This window comes from Balaenoptera ricei, chromosome 12, assembly GCF_028023285.1.
Source record: "Balaenoptera ricei isolate mBalRic1 chromosome 12, mBalRic1.hap2, whole genome shotgun sequence".
Lineage (NCBI taxonomy): Eukaryota > Metazoa > Chordata > Mammalia > Artiodactyla > Balaenopteridae > Balaenoptera > Balaenoptera ricei.
In genome coordinates this window covers 85,710,927-85,725,178 of record NC_082650.1, presented here as the reverse complement: position 1 = coordinate 85,725,178, position 14,252 = coordinate 85,710,927, and the positions used below count along the sequence as shown (strand labels likewise).

The following is a 14,252-nucleotide window of genomic DNA, read 5'->3' as shown; positions in this document are numbered from 1 at the left end:
GGAGATGCTGTCACTGTTTTGTTTGCTTTTGTCTAAGGACCCCTCCAACAAACATCGTCATTCAGAGTCACTCGATGGCAGAGGGGGCGGGAACCTAGGGCCATGGGCCACGACGGTGCCTCACCAACTGACTAAGGCCCGTATTCCCCTGGACAAGTCACTTAACCTTCCTGGGACTCATTTTCCTCATCTGTAGATTTAGGTGGTTGTAGAGGGACTAGCTGAATTCTGATGGCCCTCAAGACTCTAAAACTGAGTCCATGCTGCCTGGTGGCGTCATGATGAACACGTGTTGGGCCAGTAATGATGACTGACACCTCGTTACGCATAAGGCAGCAACCAGAGGGCATTTCTTATTTATGGTATCTTAGGTTTTACCAAACACCAGAAAACAATGCCAAGTTTTATGTCTAAATTTATTTGATTTGATGTAAGCTGAACTGTATAACCCCGATTAGGTTTTTATTTGACGTAACTTTTTAGACTCTCAAATTCCAGTAGAATACTCAAAATATTACTTTTTTAACCACCTAGCCAACATATGTTTATTGAGAAGCTACTATGTCCTGGGTTTTGATGTTACAGTAATAACCCAAACACAATTCCTGCCCATGAGGAACTTAGGAAAGAGTAGTGTAAGGCAGAAGGTAGTTCCTTTCAGTGTGATCCATTTTATGATCACATGATCAATAGTTTCAGGGAAATAGTACAAGAATATAAATTGATGGTTTTAACCTCTCTTGTTTACGTATCATAAGACCCTATTCCAAGAAAGAGCTGCGTTGAAAGCATACAATATATTCATAGCTATAACTTAGGATTTGGGGTAGAAAAGACAGTAGGATTTTCTATTTTCTTCTCTATTCTTGCTTTACACTGAATTATTACAATCAAGTGAATGTCATTTTAGCTCAACTTGAGGATTCTTTTAAGTGGTTAGAAGAATTATAAAGACATGTCCTTTGTAGAAATCTTTAGAAGAATCTTCAATAAAGTACGTTTCTGTGCCATTTGAAGAGAGAAAAAAAGGGCATCCGTAACGAGAGGGTTAAACACTAAAACAAGAACAAAAGTTAGATGCATGAACCTCTGCATGAATATTTGTCATCCAGTTATGGGACATTGAGTTTGATACTTTTACAGATGAATAAGAGTCTTTATCTTCAAGAAACAAATATATATTATTATCATTTTAAATAATACTTTTATAGCATTGATCTCTTCCTATTTTAAGTAATGCTGAAAGCACTACAAATCCTTGTTCTATGTAATACTGCAAAAAACTACAAATACTACAATACAAATATTGAGTAATACTGAAATATTTAGAGTTAGCAAATCTGTAAGGTGATAGTATTATTATCGCCATTTTGCAGGTGGAAAAAACTGAGGCCCAGAGAGGTTAAGTAAATTGACTAAAATCATCCAGCTGGTCAGAAACAGAGTAGAGATCAAACCCAGTTTGGCTCTAGAGTCCCTGCTTTTAGCTACTATGATCCAGTGTCATTTATGCCACAGATGCAACGCGTTCATGGACATTGAGATTATAGACGCTTAGTTTGACATGTAAGGACCCTGTGAGTGAGAGCAAATGACTTATCCCCTCTAAGCCTCAATCTCTTTATTCTTATAAAGGCTGAAAGCTTAGTACCTCCTTGTTGGATTGGTGAGCTTAGGTGAGATAATGCAGCAAGTTCTTAGTAAATATTAGACACCGTTAGTATCGTCATGGTTGTCATTATCACCATCACCAGGTACTGTGATGTTCAGCCTTGCATCCAAACCCATTACGTTTAGGGATGAGAAGCGGAAGAGATGAAAGTTTTATCGAAGAAATAAGATCTCGGTGGGGTCTAGACAGACTCATAGAAATTACTAGGGATAGGAGAAAAGCAGAGAAGTTCTAAAAGATTCTTGTCACCTTTCTGCTACCGGAAGGTAGAAAGTTGGTACAAAGGCCTGCAGGTGCTTCTCGTGCCTGCCCTCCACCCACGAACCCTTCTCTCTCAACACTTTCCTTCCTGGTCCACCTACCGTCGCCTGAACATTCCAGAGCATCTTCCGTCAAACTGCAATCCACACCTGTCCCCAGGCCCCCATCCATCCCCACATCTCTGAACCCCCTTTGCCCTGGTGGACTGTTCATCGTTGCTGTTATTAGCACTGATCCCCTTCTGACATGTTATACAATTTACTTGTTTGAGGGTTTTTTTGTTTCTGTTTCTGTCTTTGCTTATGGTTTGTCTTCTACCACTAGAACACGAATTGCTTGAAGGCAGAAATTTTGTCTGCTTTGTTCACAGACATATTCCAAGCAGCTAGAGCAGTGCCTGGCATATATACACACGCAACAGATATTTGTCAGTGAGTGAGTGAGCGGGTGAAAACCCTTCCTGACCGTGAGCTTCATGACTCGACCTTAAACTCTGGGTTCTCACTTGGCTCTCACTCTTCTGAGAGGGGACAAGGGACTCTGGCTCTCCGGGTCCCTGGGCGCTCCTGGGGCCAAGCATAAATTTCCCCAGATGATATAGGACGTTTAATTTCGAGCTCAGGTCCCAGGGTCTGCAGACCTTCTTCCTCTGCCTCTGCCACACACACCCCCGCCCCACCCCGAGCACCTCCCCTTTGCTCTGCACCTGCTCGCTTCCCTTTGCTTCAGGAGCTGCTTCTCTTCCCCACAAGCTCCGCGTTGAGTGCAGGCGAGTACTCAGGATCCCTCTGCTTCCCTGCACCCTGCGGTCCCCTCTCCCGACCACACGATCAACAAGGTAGCTAAAAGCTATGCCCTAGTGTCGGAGGGAGCACCTCCGTGCCCCAGCCTGTGCCTGGCACTGTGGTCTCTTCCCTCTGTGAACAAGGGTGCACCCAGAGGGCAGGCGTCAGAGTCAACCCCTGCACCCTCTTTGCTGGGCAACGTGTGACAGAAGCAGCTCCGGAGCCGGACTTAGCTTCTAGCCCCGGCTCTGCCACCGGCCATGTGGCCTGCCCCGAGCCTGTTTCCTCATCTGTGAGGTGGACCCCTTCCCAAAGGATCATCGTGACGATAATTAAGGTGGTGCCTCCCTCAGTCCTGGCCCACAGTTTTTTGGGGAATAGCCTGATATCCAACTAGTCAAGGGACATGGTAAGGAGAGATGCCCCTCCTCTGTCACATCCCTTTTGTCACCTCCTCAGAAGCGAGATGCCAGAGTCATGAAAGTCTCAAGAATACACAGCTGGAACCCGAATTCTAAACCCAGATTCTGAGTTTGAGGGCAAACTCGTGTGAGCCGAGGAGGTGGCAGCAGGGAGAGAAGAGGGGAGGGACGGGCGTCCCCAGAAGTGCCCGCGCCCTGTGAGGCGGACCCGGCACTTTGATGTTCATCCCTGTGCCTGGACCTATGCTGGATCTCAGAGCATCTGGCCTTAAGAAGTAAAAAGAGTAGAGACAAGAGACTAGATCTTAAAGTTTCTCATCACAAGAGAAGAAAATTTCTAGCTAGTGATGGTGGGTGTTGACTAGGCTTATTGTGATGGTCATTTTGTCATATTCACAAATATTGAATAATTAAGTCATACACCTGAAACTAATACGATGTTATATGTTAATAATATCTCCAAAAAAGACAGTTTTCTCCTTAACATTGTTGGATGGAAGGGATATCAGGAAATAAAAATAAGGATAAATTGTAGACAATCAATTATCAAAATAAACTATAATGTTTTTTATGGTTTCTCTGTTTTGTTTTAAATAAGTGAGTTTCTTGACCACAATATTTTTTTTATTTCTTTCAAATGTATTGTAGTCCAGACGCATTTTAGGTTGAATAGACATATGTAAGCTGCCTTGGGGAGATAAACTCTATGTATAAGCATTATTTCTATAGGAAAATGCATTTCGGGTTTCAAATGTTCGATGTACATATGTACTTTTAGAACATAGAGTAAATCAGGAAACTGTATTAGTTCTTTGATTTGTGACATATGATTAGGTTTTTTAAATGCTTCATGATTGCAAATGTATCTTTATGACAATTTTTAAAAGTAATTTGAATAGTTGATTTTTAAATACTTTTATTTATGTCAAACACGTTTCCCTAGAGCATTTTTCTTCTCTTTTCTTCATAATTTTGGGGGAGGAAAAAGCATAGGAGAACATCTTTGTAGCACCAAGTTTCAACCTGTCAGAGTGGAGGGCACTTCCCCCGTGTGTGGTCTTTCAGCACCTAAACCACAACTGTCATCACGTTTATCATCACTGCGTTTCACCGTTGAGTTTGTTTCTTCCTCAGGAAGGCACAGTTGCCAGCAGGAACCCCCATGATGTCAAGACTGTAGACTTAAAGCATCTACACTGATGGGGTGTCAGCTTCTGTGTCTCCTGTTGGGAAACTTGTGTCTTCCACACAGTACTAGTTCCGGTTTTTATTTTCATTTTATTTTAAAAAGTACGGACTGACAAAACCATTTAGGTAAAATAGTTGCCATTTTTCATGTCTATTGCTTTTATCATTGTATGAGATGACTGTAGCATGATTCATCATATATTTTGTATTTCTTTAACATTTCATTCCGCAGGCACTCCAGAAAGTCTGAAAGATCTAGCACCCAAAAACAGACTAGGAAAGGCACTGCCTCTGATGCAGAAAGGTAGGCTTGGTGTTGTGCTGTGCGGCATCTTCTGTTTCACTAAGATGTTCTGGGGTGCCTTCTCTGTCATTTGACATGTGCTTAAACACAATTGTGATGCTTAAAGACATTTGTGTAAAGAAATCTCCTATACGGGAATAGCCTCATTCAAAAAATGAGATGGGTAATTTGAAGGCAGCCCTTAAATCTTAGGGCTTAAGAAAAATCTCATGCATTTCTCTTAGTGATCATTCCGATTACTAAAGAGGATTAAATCCAGTGCATTCCTATATACATATTAAGACATCAGTGTTTAGTTTCTGAGATCATTGAAATGTTACCAACGAATGTATTACCTGAAATATGCAAATATTTTGAGCGTCTGTTATTTATCTGAATGACGCCAACTTCTTAAATATCTCCTCTACGAATGGATAATCTAAGAGTCTACTTGTAATTACAACCTAAGATATTTGCTGAGTTAATATAGAAATTAAGGGATTACTGATCTTTTGTTTGCAATTCATTCATTGCCAAAAATTTTTTAAATACTTTTAGGTACAAGATACTGACAGATTTTTTACATAGCTGTAAAAACAAAACAAAACAAAACAAAACACCAAAAAATCCAATTAACGTATATCCACTCATCCAACCAGTATTGAGAGCATGCAGGGTGACATAGTTGTAAGTGAATGCATGCCTTCGAGTGTCACTGCTGCCGTAGAGGTGTGCACAATGTACAGTGAGAACACAGGGAAGAGAGGTGGCTGCAGTGAGATTAGGAAATAGGTCATAAACAGGTGGCACTTGAGCTAATCCAGGTGTATGAAAGTACATGTGAAGGGCAGCGTGTTCTGTGAGAAGGGAACAGTATGAGAGAACACTGAGCCTGGACATATCCTCTTGAGTTTGGGGAAACCATACCCATTTGGGGAGGGAAAATAGGATCCCTATCAGGAGTTGGGAGAGAGGGCTGAAAACAAAACGGGAGAAATCCTCAGAGATTGTTATAAATGACCTCGTGCGCCATGGTGTAGGTTTTCAACTTCTACCTTATTCATCCATGAGCCACGGACAGGCTTTAAACGTGAGAAGTAGATGATTAGTTTTGAGTTCCAAAATTATAGATCACTTTAACAACACTTTGGAAGGTGAATTGAAGCACCCAGGTGTAGTTGCAAGACGCCAGCTAGGCTGTTACAATAGGCTTGGTTGAGAGGGAGTCTGTACAATTCAGTGATCCATGCAGTTAACAAATATGTACACCGCTATGTGTTAATTTCAAGGAATAAAATAGCGAGCAGCAAAAAGGGGAGCTTCCCAGAAGATATTACCTCTGAGTTGAAGTCAGAAAACTGAGTCGGTATTAGTCACATCAAGGGTTGTGTGTGAAGAGGAGGTGGATTGGTTCCTGGCTAATGGTCTATGGAGATATCGACTATTTAGGGAACTTAACTTACAATGGAACAAGAATCCTGGGAACCAAAAAAAGTGTTGAGTAGAAATTCAGTTTTACAGGAGTTGGATGGATGGATAGATAGATAGATAGACAGACAGATACATCCATACGTACATACATACGTTGATGGATGGAAAGATAGATACAGGTAAAGGAAAAGAGAGAGACAGAGAAACAGATAGATAGATGGACAGACAGTTGGATAGATAGATAGATAGATGATAGATAGATAGATAGATAGATAGATAGACAGATACATCCATCCATACATACATACATACATAGATGGACGGACAGATAGATACAGATAGAGGAAAAGAGAGAGAGAGACAGATAGATGGACAGACAGAAAGATAGATGGATGGATAGATAAATATTGATACATACATACATACATACATGGACAGAGAAATTAGATAGATAGATAGATAGATAGATAGATAGATAGACTGATGGATGGATAGATAGACAGATAAGAAGAAAGTAATGAAACAATACTGATTATGTCACTGTATATATATTCTTTACTGTCAACCCAGCTAATAGCAGTCTCTTTACCAGCATGTAAATGATTTTAAATCTTCAGCCGTCATTCACAGCCCCCCGAGTCATATGCGCACACAATTCCAATTATTTTGACAAGATTGAAATTTTTCCTCCAAGTTTCATATTCTTTATATTCCATTCAGGCTTCTTTAATTCGTTTAACAATTACGAGTTGAGTGACTACTGTGTGCATTTTCACAGTTTCAGTGCACAAGTATTTTGACCATAAGATACTGTTTTACAAAATGTTAGATGATTCTAGAGTCCACTGCCCACGCTTATCTGAGCATCTGCCGTGCAACACTGAACACGTCTGTAAACACAAATCTTCCCTCCAGTAGGAACAGCAGGGCTTCAGCTGACTCCTCGTCCCAAATGTTTGCTTAAGGACCATATTCGTATTCCTCTTACCATTACTTACTTTGCTGTAGGTTTGATATAGAAAACTCAAACCTTTTAGGTATGCGGATTTGTTTGATTATAATTAAAGCTCGTTGTTGATTGTTATTAGAGTGTAAATCACATGCCTGGCTTTTGAGTGAATTGCTGAATAGCTAGTTACAAAAGAAGAATTGGCCTAGGTTTACATTAGCTCTCATTTCTTTAGAAGATACCTTGAGTTGACGTGTAGCTACAGGTGAATTGAGACCACAGTATGAATGCTCGGATGCTGACTCTTGGCCTTCGGGAGTTGACTTCTTCCCCAGAGGAGACCCAGCACACAGACACACCTTGGCCTCTGGCAGAATTTGCTGTGATGATCATACTTTTTGAAGGTCCTTTGCTTGGCCTCAAAAAATTTGACCTTTTGAGAAACAGACTTGTAAGAAAATATTTTGAAAGATATGGTAACCAGTTCTAGATAGAAGAAAGGCAGGACCTACTTCTGACTTCCGTGCCTCACCATTGAAATAGAGCTTCAGACCCTCTGAAGCAGCTCCTTAGTAAATAAAAGTGTAACTTTTCACCCTCATGTGAGTTGAGCTTTGTGGACTGCTAGAACCACTGCACGTCCTGTTCTGGGGTCTCTTCTTCTTGTGGAACTTGCTCTGTGCATCGTACCTGTGGGATGTGGGGTAACAACTGGTATTTAGAATTGCTTGAGTATGCATTTTATGTTGTGCTGGCACTCCGGGAAAAAGTCCGTGTAAGCCTGAAATGGCCATGATGGGAGGAACCATGGCGACCTTAAATACCACATGCATGTCTATCCTTTAACAAGTAATTAAAAAAAAAACAACAGAACTCAAAGCCACAGTAGAAGCAATTCACTGCAAGTCTGCTTGCAGCAACAGAAATGTCTAACATCCTAAGGTTTTGGTGGGAAATGTGTTTTACTTAAGTTCAAGTCACAACACCTAAGACTTTAGGTGAAGAGAGAAGGCGTAGGTTGAACTCAGTGGTAAATATTTAGCAATGGGTTTGGAGATGGTGAACTGGAGTCAGTCAGGTTGGAATTCATACTTTGCTCTAGAACCCTCATTATTTTTGTTTCAAAAATATATTATGTATAGACACATAAAGCAGAGTAGCTATTCAATTAAATACCATTTTCCATATATTTTGTTCCTATAAACTCTCAAAAAACGATTCTATTAAATCTTGTCAAGCAATTTGATACCTGCACATATATTTACATTTTGTTTTACAAGATTAGCAATACATCCAGGGATGTGAAATTACCATGTTTCATCTCATGATATAGAAACCAATCCTGTCTCAAAGGCAGAAAAGGGGGCAGTGTTAGAGCTTCATAGACCTGCGTGGGTCCCGCCTTTATCATGTTAGCTCTTTGTCTGTTTGCAGGTCACTCTGTGACCCCCAGTTTTTCCATCTATAAAATAGGAACAATAGCACTTCTTAGAGCTGTTGTGAGAATGCAAAACAAAAAATGGACACGTGTGTATGTATGTGGTATGCATGCATACACACACACGTCTATACACGCACATACACACTAGTGGCTGGCGTGTGTAGACGGCGACATGTGGATGCCCAGTGAGAATAGCTGTTACCGTCATTCTCCTTCTCTCTCACTCACTCCCCGTTCCACTCCCTAACGTGCTGGTTTTTGATCTCTTTCCCTCCGACACCCTTACATCCTTAGCACATGCCATTTCATCGAAAAGCCTGGATTCTCTCACGTTTCACTCCTGGACCTCAACATTTCTCCTTTCCTCTTGTCTGAAACGAACTCTACTTGCTTCCACCTTCTCTTTCTCCAAAACCTTGCTCGTCTCTCTCCAGCCTCTGCATTTTCACTCTCCTCCGTTTCCCCTCCTGTGATCCAGCCCTGCTTGCCACCCTCCTCGGTTTTCCTCAGACAGAGTGGTTTCTTTGCCTCCCCTTGGGTCCACGCTTTCATATTGGTCATCGTTTGGCTGGTGGCAGAAACTGTTTTGTTATTGAGGGACTTTTAGTTCGTGTCAAAGGAGAAACAGCCGTGGGGCGAAATGATTAACCCCCAACAGGACACACTGTTCTCGGGCCCTGCAAGCTCATGGCTTGGGAAGATCTGTGTAACATTCATCTAGAAAGCCACTTATTTGCCCTTGAAATTGCTTTTTATATTTGTGCCATTTAGTTTGGGGTCACATAAGGCCCCCCTAAAGTATTCACATTGCAAGTTGCAATTAAGAAGTCCTTTTAGTGCTTATGAATTGCGTTAAGAAATGAAGCAAGATTTTAGTGAAATTGCAAGATCCATGAATTTTCTCAGGACTAGGGTAAAAACGGTACTATCCAGCTTTCAAAGCAAGTATTTTCGAGTGCATTTTGTACAAGGAGTGCTGAAGTTTAGTCTCATGATAATGGCTTTTAAAGAGTAAAAGATAGAAACTCATTATTTATCGTTGGAAAGGACTTGATCACACCTTGGTCCTTCCCATATAAATTAATTCTGTAGAGCTGAGTTCATGTGAGAAGGCAATCCGGAAGGAATGAACGGTTTTCATATGTTGTCAGTCCTTTCTTCTATTTATTGTGAAATCGAAGTGACCGTCCAGGTTTCGGGATCTGCCTTAGGGGCTGATAAAGCATTAATCCAGAGTTCAAGAAGATAAAATGCACACATTAAAGACCTAAGCTGTACCTTTTTATGCTCTCAAATATGATATTTTCCCATTTTATTGTTTGGAAATAGAGGAGATATCCTGAATCGGAATAATTATACCTGTGAAAATCATTCTACTGGAGAAAAATTGTCAATCTGTATACAAGTTGAATAAATCACTCCATAATTAATGTACTTCCTGTGATCGATATGGATTCTTGACTCACACACTTTACATTACTTAATCGAATTTTATAGCATTGTTTTCAAAAGGATGAAGTGTTATTTCTTGGCTTCTGTTGCTATGAAAAGTAATACGGATTAGGTATTTTAAATGTGCATTTTATTTAAAATACATACTGAAAATGATGAAAAAAGCAAAAACGTGTCTGCTTTAAACAAGCATATATATATATACATACATATATATAGTCACATGTAAAAATCAGTTTTTAATTCTCGGTCCTTAATTCGGAAATTGGCTTCATAATAATTTTGAACACTATATTAAGATAACTGTCAATGTATGGACAAATATCTTTTCAGCTACTTTTATACATCAGAGGACATATTTTTATCCATATATCAGCCATCTGCATTTAGTCAGTTCAAAAATGAAGCATTCCCCATCTTACTTCATCATTTTAATTTGTTGTTCTACTTAAATCAACCTTAGAAGACAGCTTCCCTTTGCTACCTATTTGGTATGGACTTCCCTGTTGCAGAGATAAATTATGAACATTGTAAAAGTACACACAGAGCTCACCAGTGCATTGCTTCTTCTGGAAGGCAAGTGCTTGAAGCGTCCCTGAGTTCACTGTCCCGATTGTGTTCACTCATTCAAATCCAGATCTCTCTACTGAGCCCTTGTTCTCTGTGCTGCTGTGTTCTAAGCACCAGAGATACAGCTCGGTAAGAAACAAGAGACAGAAGTCTTTGCCCCTGTGGGACCTGAGAGGCTTGTTACACTGGAGGAGTCCAGACAGGCACGCTCAGAACCACCAGGCGTGCACGTGCGCGATAACGCATCAGTTTGATGTGAGGTCCATTTCAGTAACTGTGTGATGGGTTTGCTCCGGGGTTTTAAAATCACTGTCTTGTACGAGTAACCAGGTTTTCCTTGGACAGATGTGCTGGTATCAAAGTGGATGTGACCTGCTGACTGAAGATCTTTTCTGACCCTAATGTTTTAGGGTTCTCCCACCATGTCTTTCTAGAAGGGGATACGCAGCCCCGAGAGCGACTGATCAGCTAGTCCTTAGGGGAAAACATCCCGCTCGCTCCCGCTCGAGTGAGCACCCTAGTGTCAGAACACTGTGTTCTATGCACCACGTTGCCCCCGGAGGGTCGGCGCCGCCTTCTCCGCTCCTGACAAGGTCGCTGTTCCGTGTCTGCCTCTGGGTCTCGGTGTGGTGTTGTACCTTCCTGACCTCTTGACACTGTCACTCATTACGACACCATAGTTCTTAATCCTTTCTTTGTGACACTTAACCTCTTCCACACCCTCCCTTACCTGCATCTACCTTCACTGTACTGGTGGTATTCTCTTCTTTCCTTCCTGCCAACTAGCCATCATCGAAAATTAAATCTGCCTGTGTGATGTCCTTCCATCTGTTTGTGGCATATTCATATATATATATATATTTTTTTTTTAAATTATGTGAAATTCTGTATAAGAAATTACCCGGAATTAAGTGTGTACTTGCTTTAAAAAGTGTAAGAGGACTTAGAAAAAAAATTGAAAACTTTCATCTTTGTTCTGTAAAAGCTGAGTGTTTTTAAGTTCTTCAGTTAAAAAAAAAAGTTTGAATGCCAGCAGATGGAGGTCAGCTTACTTCTGTACAATAGTGATGTATCTTCCCGCTTCTTAAATTTGTATTTGTAATTTTGATCTTTTCACCAAGATAGTTCATAGCACGTGCCCAAGGTTATTTTTATAAATATCTTTTCAGATCTCTCCTATTTAAACATAAAGTGCGAGGGAATGGTAATTTATAAAAGTCTGCAGCCAGAACTATTCTTATCACTTGTATGGATTTAATCGTAGCAATATAGGCAACAGCCTTTCTTAAATAATTTACCCATGTGGTTAAGATTCATAGGCTGTGAGTAGATAGACTAGGTCCAGCACTACCAAACATGGATAACTTAACAGAAAGTCACAGCTTCACAGAGAGTTAATGAAAAGAAGTACGTTCCATTCTGCCCAGTTCAGGAATTCATTCTGCAGAACTCCACGTGGCAGACATTTCCCTGTCTCCTGTAGCCCCTTTTGGTAATATTCCTTTTACACACATCGTAAAAAGTACTTGATTTTGCTTCCAAAGGCCCAGTTAGGGGTTTTACGTCTGTTTTAAGAGGAACGGTAGGAAGGAAGAGATCCCTGTCAGGCCCTCTGGGATTTCATCGTTTCGTTTGCCCTGCTTTTTCTCCCCGCAGAGTGCACCGGCAGGCCAGCCCGACGCAGTCCCCGCCCGCTGACACAGCCTTCGGCAGCCCTCGGGGCAGGCAGCTCCCACAGGCGCCAGTGAGGAGCGGAAGTGCAGAACAAGGTATCCATAGAGAGAGCACTGACAAAATCTCGGATTTCAGAGCCACTTCCCTTTATACGCCTTCTATTGAAAGAGTAGTATTTTCATGATGCGTGGTGTGATGAATCCTAAGAAGTCAAGTGTCTTACGAGTTTTATTCCCAGCACCAAGTTATAACAGTGCGTGGCCTATATGCTGTTTTTGCTGAGTGAGTGAATGCATGCATTTTACATCTAAAATTGAAAGAACAGATTGAGCCCTAGAGATACCTTTTCCAAAGGCGCAAAGGAAGAAAATAAAACTTCAAAGACCTCAGTACAATGTGGTATTTTATGTGTCAAAGGAAGACGTTTTTAACCTTGTGTTAAAAATAGTTTTAAATGAGGCGGTCGTATTGAAGGCTTTGCTAGTGTTTTTTTTTTTTTTATTTTAATTTACCTGCAATACCTTGTATTTTTTATAGAAGTTTGATGGTGAAAAACTGACTTAGAACACACATTTTAGTGTTTTTTAACGGTTAACATCACTTAAATTTCCCTTATTTTAAGCATGTACACATTGTGTTTTATCTTCCTAGAAAGAGAGGTGTTGCGGGGTGGGCAGGTTCTAGTGGAAATTAAATTCACTAAACTACCTGGCCTAAGAGGATTTAAATAACAGGTTAAAAGAGTCACTGTTTTCTTCATGTGACCCAAGGTGCTATCCCATTTCTCAGTAAGTGAAATGATTTGTTATCGGTAAATGTTCTCACATAATTTATTACCAGAGATTTGTTAAGCAGTTTACTGAAATACTGTTTAATTTGGGGTTGTAATATGAACGCAGTGGACTTCTATTTAAAACATGTATTGAAACTCTTCATCCCTATGAAACAACTGAAAGGTTAACATTTTGCATATTTTTCTCAAGAGTGTTGGTTGTTTCTGATGTAAAACTTGTATATTTCCTTCTGTACTGAGGGTGCTGGGTATGTGTTTTACTCACTCAAAGAGCTTTACTGAATGTATCACCGAAGTGTTAGTGGTCGAAGAAGATAAATACATTGTTTCAAAAACTGATCAGGCAGAGTCTGTACACAGAGTACTTGGTTATAGAAAAATTAGTGTAGATTTCAGAAGTATCAGCATATTGACACAAAAATGCTGCTACAATAAATTCTGGATTTCTATTATTTTTTTAAATCATATATCCTGTTGATATATCATACTTTAGTATTCAGGGTCATTATAAGGGTATTCATTTAATCAGGAAAATATGAGGCTATGTGAAACTCTGACTTTCTTTTCTGAAACAACAATTAATTCTTTGGAATTCTCAGTTCATGTGTTTAACAAACTTTCTCTTATCTGGGAACATTTTGAGAAGATAATTCATAATTAATGTTATTAAGACTGTAATTAGCAGTAGCCTAGATGAAATTGTTTTAAAATTTATTTTTTTAAAATGTGGTGTTTATTTAAATTATCCATTCATGAACTCCTGTTGCACAACTAAAAGAACTACAGGTTCTAGTGTTCAGCTGCAAACTCAGTGTTACTGGCCATAGTGTGCTAAAGACTGATATCCAAAAAGTCATTTGTTTCTAAAGTTCTTTGCATTTCCTCCAGTTGCTAAAACACTTCCGGTTCAAAAGTATATAACGGTACTGCGTATAACGCTCATATAGTGAGATTATAGTTTTATTATTCTGTAGGAATAAGAATTGCTTCTACAAAGTCAGATGGATTGTATGCTGGACTTTGGTTTTTATAAAAGCTCATGTTCTGTTGTTGATATCAGTCAACATTACTGTTTATGATATTCGTATTCACAGTTGTCTTTCAGAGAAATCACCAATTTGTAAAGATTGAATTGAGGTGGGAAGAAAGGAGTGACTGAGGATGAAATTGGTGGAGTTATTTTGATAGTTAATATCACAAATACATTCCTAAACACTTGCTACTTGAGGTTCCTGAAGTTGATCATCTTAAGAGTCATATAGATACAACCTTTAAAAAATATGACAACAAACATTTATTATTGTAACTATGTATTCTTCTATAATTAAAAT

At 39.9% G+C, this 14,252-nt stretch overlaps 1 protein-coding gene across 7 annotated transcripts in view; it reads left to right on the top strand.

Moving 5' to 3' along the window:
- Positions 1-14,252, top strand: part of RIMS1 (regulating synaptic membrane exocytosis 1) — a 472,918-nt gene that overhangs the window by 344,917 nt on the left and 113,749 nt on the right. For 4 of the 7 annotated variants that reach the window (XM_059941806.1, XM_059941803.1, XM_059941807.1 and 1 more), the window contains 2 exons: positions 4,561-4,632; positions 12,111-12,223. In XM_059941806.1, the coding sequence (XP_059797789.1) occupies positions 4,561-4,632; positions 12,111-12,223 (185 nt within the window). Of the gene's footprint in view, positions 1-4,560; positions 4,633-10,864; positions 11,048-12,110; positions 12,224-14,252 lie in introns of all 7 variants that reach the window. The other 3 variants (XM_059941808.1, XM_059941804.1, XM_059941810.1) reach the window with 2 other exon arrangements.